Genomic DNA, 6,000 nt, shown 5'->3' on the forward strand with positions numbered 1-6,000 from the left:
TAAATTTAATATAATTCATAGTTTGAATAATAAATACTTCATTATAATTTAAAAGAAAAATAAGAAAGTATAAAAGAAAAAGGGCTTGAGATGTTGCATCCTTGAAGAAATCAGGGATAAAGCAAATGCTTATTAAATCAGTATAATATTGAGAAACTTTAAATTCCACTTTATTTTCAACTAGATTTTACAACAATGGACAACTTGTGTACATAATACAATGTTAACCACTGACAACTAGAGTATCGCTTATAAATTATTATGTACACAATACAGAGTATGGAGTACCATGGGCCATGGACCATGCACCAAAACTCTTTCCTCAAGCCACCAAATTGTTAGGTATGAGTTTCATATGATTCCTTAGAGAAAAGAATTACACCAGCTTCAACAAGATTTTTAGCATTAAAACTGACAAATCCGTGAGATATGTTTGTGTTGTATTTTTGGATTTCCAGTACCAGAATGACATCACTGATTTTGGATCCAAGAATAAAAGTTGAAAATAATGATATTTCAATATTTTGCCGCAATGTAGAGAGACAATATTATTTTAGACTACCTGGCCACTAACTACGATGCCCTATATGGTAATAACTAAGAGGATGTTGATTGATTTTATTTATCTATTGTTTTCTTATTAAATGTTGTTGTTTTTTTTGTTCTGTTTTTATAGTACCTCTCTAGGTCTTTACTTGGATATTTTTTTTAAACTTAAATTAAATTTCATATGGTGATGAAATTGGGATGGATTAACTAGAAAAGAGAAATCCAGGATAAATGAAAACAATAGGGATAATAAAAATAATTTTTAAAAAATACAGATGTAGGTATTATTTTATAATTCAGTGACAATAATAATATTGAATTATGAAAAAGAAAATATATTTAAAAAATGTATTAATACTAACAAATACTGTAAGCTATGTATAAGGGCACCATAATATATTTAGGTGGCATGGCTTGAAAATAAATCTCGGTCTTCCATAATATTTCAACTTTGCAGTCCACTTAATATTAAGATTACATCATAGATCTTCTCATAAAATTTCAAAACTATGGAAACAACTCTTACGTAATAGTTGTAAGCTATATTGATGATAACATTTTACTTTATAATCTAAGTGAATCAACATCAATTTCATCCTTATTAAAGAATTACTAAATATGCTTAACACCACTTGTTTCCAAAAAACAGGATCAATAGCATATTTTAACATAATTTAAAATAAACTGCTGAGGTTGATTAACGATTACAATCTTGTAACAAGTAATAAAAAATATTATTAAGCACTTACTTCTCGTCCAATAAATGATGCTTTATGAAGAGCGGTATCCCCTGCATCATTGACTGCATTTATATCAGCTCCTGCTTCAATTAATAATTCAATAACTTCTTTGTGACCAAAGTAGGTAGCTAAATGTAAGGGGGTCCATCCAAGATTTGATTTGCTTTTACCTAAACATAATGGTAAAACAATATGTTAGGACAATTATGATACATCTAGTCATTGTAATATACCTTAAAATCCATTTAATTTACTGTATGTAGTTAAATCATCTAAATGATGGTGAAATCATTTACCAAAAAATAAAAAGTTAAATTAGAAGCACTAAAGGACAGAAACTTAAGGATTATAAGGGAATAACAAAAAACATATATGTTACCTTTGCAATTTACATCAACTGTTAGTTTTCCTTCTTTTGATGCTTCTATTATCTCCTTAACCAAATTTATGTCACCATTCCTTGATCCCTGAAGCAGGAGTTCTGAAGGACCTTGTTCTGTGGACACTTCTTCCATTTTAACACATGCATTTATCACTGACAAGTCATAAAATTAAGCCGGTTTCGGCTATCACGATCTAATTTAAACACCATCTATTACTTAGAGTAAAAAATGTGGAGGGTAGATTTCATTAAAACTTAAAAAATATAAAAACATGAAAGAACAAATAAGCGTAACCTTTCTGCAGGAGGTTACATCCCTCCACGATCAACCAGTGTTTTGAACTGTCAAACCAGCTGAAGCCTCACATGAGCAGGGCCCGTTAGATCGCGCGCATAGAAGTTATTTTCAAACTTTGAATTGAAAAAATTAAAGCAATTTTATAGTATGTTAAAAGTAATAAATACCTTTTGGAGACGATAAATGGCAGCCCATGGTTGTGGATCTGTATTTACCACTGTTTGTGAATTCTAGAAATCTTTTATCCAAAATCTTAGAAGTAGCGAGTTCTTCCGATGCTAATCAAATTGAAGAACAAAGATTTGTGAATAAGTACTGTGCTATACTTATTCAGCCACCGCTACGTCTTGTAGTAATAAAAATGAAAATGGCAGTCATTGTTAGAACACCAATTACTCATCAGGTGGACAGATCTTATCAACGTTATCGTACTGATATAGATAAATTGTACAAGTACCGCACTATCCATGTGCAAGTTGATCATGCATAGGTTCTTAATTCTTTACTCGTTAGTACATGTTCTAGGCCAGAGTAGGTTAAATAAATTGGATAAGGAAAACTATTAATAAGTTGAATAACTAGTGTAGTGATTGTTAAAAATTGGAACACTTAATAAGCCTATCTTGCAGATGTAGGAGTTACTGAGGGTAAGGCAAACGGAAGATCTTTACTTAAAATCGTTGGTGGAGTCGAAGTACCCATAGAGAAATATCCATATCAGGTATTTATTTACCATATCAAGTTTCGTCAGCATTGGTTACTCGGTGTTTTATATTTTTTTCAAAATATTAGTTCCCGAATAGGGAAAGTACTGGGTTGTACATAAATAAAAATACTGAGAACTGTTGATGATAGAGAACAAGCTTTGCAAATTGAACTTTATGTCCTTAGCTATATTTAAGGAGCTTAAAGTAGACCTCAGAAGCAACAAAAAATTCCATATAGACAGAAGTCCGATTCGCTATAGAAAAGAAGAATATTGATATTTTGTATTTTTCAAGCGTCACGTTTTTTGAATGAATTAATGGAAAAATAATTTTTATTCTGGGATCAAGTCCCCTAAAAACAAAATGAATTTTTAAAAAAATGGTATTATGAAAAACAAATTTACTATCATGAAAGTTGTACACTAAACAGTATTAAAAAACTTTCTATTGATTTAAGCAATAAGTTTATTCCATTACCAGCAGTATTACGTATTAATATTATTTTCTCATTTCGTCTCTTTAAACACGATATAATTTACAAATTCCTTAAGATAATAAAAATACTTAATATAGGTGTTAATGAAATGAAAATCATCCTTAAAATTGCACTATAGTTTTTTTTATAACATTTATTGTTTGAGTTTTACAATAATAAACTAGTTTTTAGTAAAGACATTTCGTTGTGTATTTTACTTTTTTAAAGGATAATTTCATTTGTTATACCACAATTAATTATTTCATTTCACAAATCTTTTATTAATAAGAAGTGTATTTTATTAATTGGTTATTATTTAGGTTGAAAATACCGAGATATTTTGAAGAAATAAACTTTTTCCCACATAATTTTTACAAACTTGAAGACGGATCAAAGCTTATTCCCTAACAGACCTCATATAAATTCTTACTAACTTAAAAGTTCTTAAACAAGGAATTTTGTCCAAAATTGAAAAATCTGTTGTTCAATTGGAGCCAGAAAAAAAATCGGTAATAATTAAGGATTTTATGAAGACTAAAACTATGCGTTTAGCTGTTGGAAAACTTCTTTCTAATGGTATTTTTTCTTTTTTAATGAAAGTTATCATTTCTACTATGCTACATTTTAGATTTAGACAAAATGGACTTTTTTATGTTTTTGAGTTGTACTTTAAACCGCTTAAATATTGATAACTTAACAGGAATTAACGGAACATCCTGTATATGTGACACTAAATACTCAAAAAGGTTCATTGACTGAAGACAAAAAAAAAATACAGAAGGAACAAAATGAAAGATAAAATATAAAATAAAAAAGGACATGTTACATCAAACAGTGAAATAAAAATCATCAGACAACTTTAACTTACCTCCTCAAGTTGTGTGTAGATTATTGGTCTCTCGTGTTAACGCTATATCAGTGGTCTTCCAAGAAAATTTTATATTTCTGTTGCTTACGAAATCGTATTTTCGAAAACTGGAGACAGACCCGGGAAAAAAAAAAACGAAACTCCCTGAACTCTCCTTATTATAAGCACATATTTACGATTTCGTTATCATTTCTTAAACTGTTTTATTCTTGGAAAAGTTAATATTCGTCATTTCCACCCCAAGAACAGAAAATATGTATTTTTATAGCAACAGAAAAATAAAAATGTTTTGTTCAAAATATTCCCCCATTCTGTTCTTAAAATTTTCTTCGAAAATCGCAAAAAATAGCAATAACTTAAGCACATATATGTACGTATAGTCGACCGTATAAATTTAAATATAAGAAGATGGTCAGGGTTGCGGTCAAAAAAAGAACAAACAGTTTATAACTTAAGCACAAGCCCACCAATCTATTCAAAACATGACATGAGTAGGCTGGTAGGTGAAAGATTTTGGGTTTTAATGTAAACTTGTCTTTGAGTCCCACAAAATTCCATTTTTTAATTTTACCAAGATTAAAAATAAAAATGGAATATATTAGTCAGCTAAACTAATTTTTTTTGTCTCAACAGCATTTTCAACTGTTGAGTCACAGGCCAAACTCAAGTGGTGACAGATACTGTCAGCTAAATTGTGTCATAATTGCGACTATATTTAAGGCAATTGGTCATAAAACATGTTATTTAATATTTATTGTTAATTGAACTTTTTGGCACTGTCGAATTTAAGTTAAAGTTAAATTTAGAGTTGATTTCATAGATTTTTGAATTATTTTTTTTTTAGTAAATTCATATTGTTAATAAAACAATGCTAGTTTTAAGTTAGTGTAAGTGAATTCTGATTGGAGGCAAAATATTTTTATTAAAGAACATTTTAACATTATAAATGTTTTTTTTTTTTGTTTTGTTTTTTTGGCTTCTATATTTTACAACCGAATGACTCATTTGACCAAGATATCTTCTTGTCAAATCTTCATACTACATGATTATTAGGCATAAAACACTTGATATGTGTATATCTGTTACCTATTATATAAGGAAAAATTAGATTATAGATCGCGAATATAGTTCCAAAATAAGTTAAATTATTTATCTAAATAAGTTGTGGGGGTTGGTGGATAAGTTAAAACCCCAAAAGGTCTAACACTAATTCAATCCAAATAAAAACATTTTAACACTCAAACTGAATTTGTAGGGGCTGCAGATCCGTGTCCTAAGGGTAACATATATCAAATATATCATCATCTCCTTCCTTAAACCTTCCGTTCAATGCAAGACTCCTTTATTTACAGGAAAGTACTATAAACGTTTTCATTAATCTTTGATAATGTCTTCTTAATTTTAAATTGTATATAGTATTAGGGTTAAACAATACGAGATCCTAGTAATGTCTTAAAAATAAATAAAAACAAACTGTAAACAGGCTGATCTGTAAGATAAGATAAGAAAATCATCTCTGGAAACATAGCTTGTGCCTTAATGCCAACAGAAAGTCTCAAAATTATTTCTTTATCACCGTTCGCGAAAGATGCTTAAACAGCTCATTAATGATTTTATTATTACAATACGTTAATATCTATTTATTTACATTAGCTCATACTTCAAAAAATATAAATTATGTACACACACATACTAAAATAAATATAAAACCTTAGGAGTAACCCAGTAACTCACTCTACTGTCTCTGAATTTGTTGTCTGAGTCACCGTGTAATTGTAGAGTAGTTTCTTCTGAACCGGAGTTTGAGCTAAAAATAAAGCATGATTTTGGAATTTTGGATTCAGGTTTTCGCTGGCCCCGGACGTGGTTTTTATTAAAAAAAAAAAAAAGGACGGTTACATAGTAAAGTTAGAACTAACAGTACGGAATGCTTAGTGTTCAGTAATAGCATTCTCAGCATATGATCGTACACTAATTATAT

General features: G+C 29.2%; 2 protein-coding genes across 5 annotated transcripts in view; one reads left to right on the top strand and one right to left on the bottom strand.

Moving 5' to 3' along the window:
* Positions 1-2,332, bottom strand: part of LOC112210040 (oxysterol-binding protein-related protein 1) — a 276,142-nt gene extending 273,810 nt beyond the window's left edge. For all 3 annotated transcript variants that reach the window (XM_067048631.1, XM_067048632.1, XM_067048630.1), the window contains exons 1-3: positions 2,137-2,332; positions 1,669-1,785; positions 1,299-1,459 (exon numbers count right to left, since the gene is read on the bottom strand). In XM_067048631.1, coding sequence (XP_066904732.1) covers positions 1,299-1,459; positions 1,669-1,785; positions 2,137-2,164 — 306 coding nt within the window. In that variant the 5' untranslated portion in view covers positions 2,165-2,332. The remainder of the gene's footprint in view (positions 1-1,298; positions 1,460-1,668; positions 1,786-2,136) is intronic.
* Positions 2,333-2,401: 69 nt separating this feature from the next.
* Positions 2,402-6,000, top strand: part of LOC106680982 (trypsin-2) — an 18,873-nt gene continuing 15,274 nt past the window's right edge. The window contains exons 1-2 of one of the 2 annotated variants that reach the window (XM_014421055.2): positions 2,402-2,500; positions 2,599-2,690. In XM_014421055.2, the coding sequence (XP_014276541.1) occupies positions 2,437-2,500; positions 2,599-2,690 (156 nt within the window). In that variant the 5' untranslated portion in view covers positions 2,402-2,436. The remainder of the gene's footprint in view (positions 2,501-2,598; positions 2,691-6,000) is intronic. The other variant, XM_014421056.3, reaches the window with a different exon arrangement.

Source organism: Halyomorpha halys, unplaced genomic scaffold (genome assembly GCF_000696795.3).
Source record: "Halyomorpha halys isolate HHAL.00 unplaced genomic scaffold, Hhal_1.1 Scaffold302.1, whole genome shotgun sequence".
Lineage (NCBI taxonomy): Eukaryota > Metazoa > Arthropoda > Insecta > Hemiptera > Pentatomidae > Halyomorpha > Halyomorpha halys.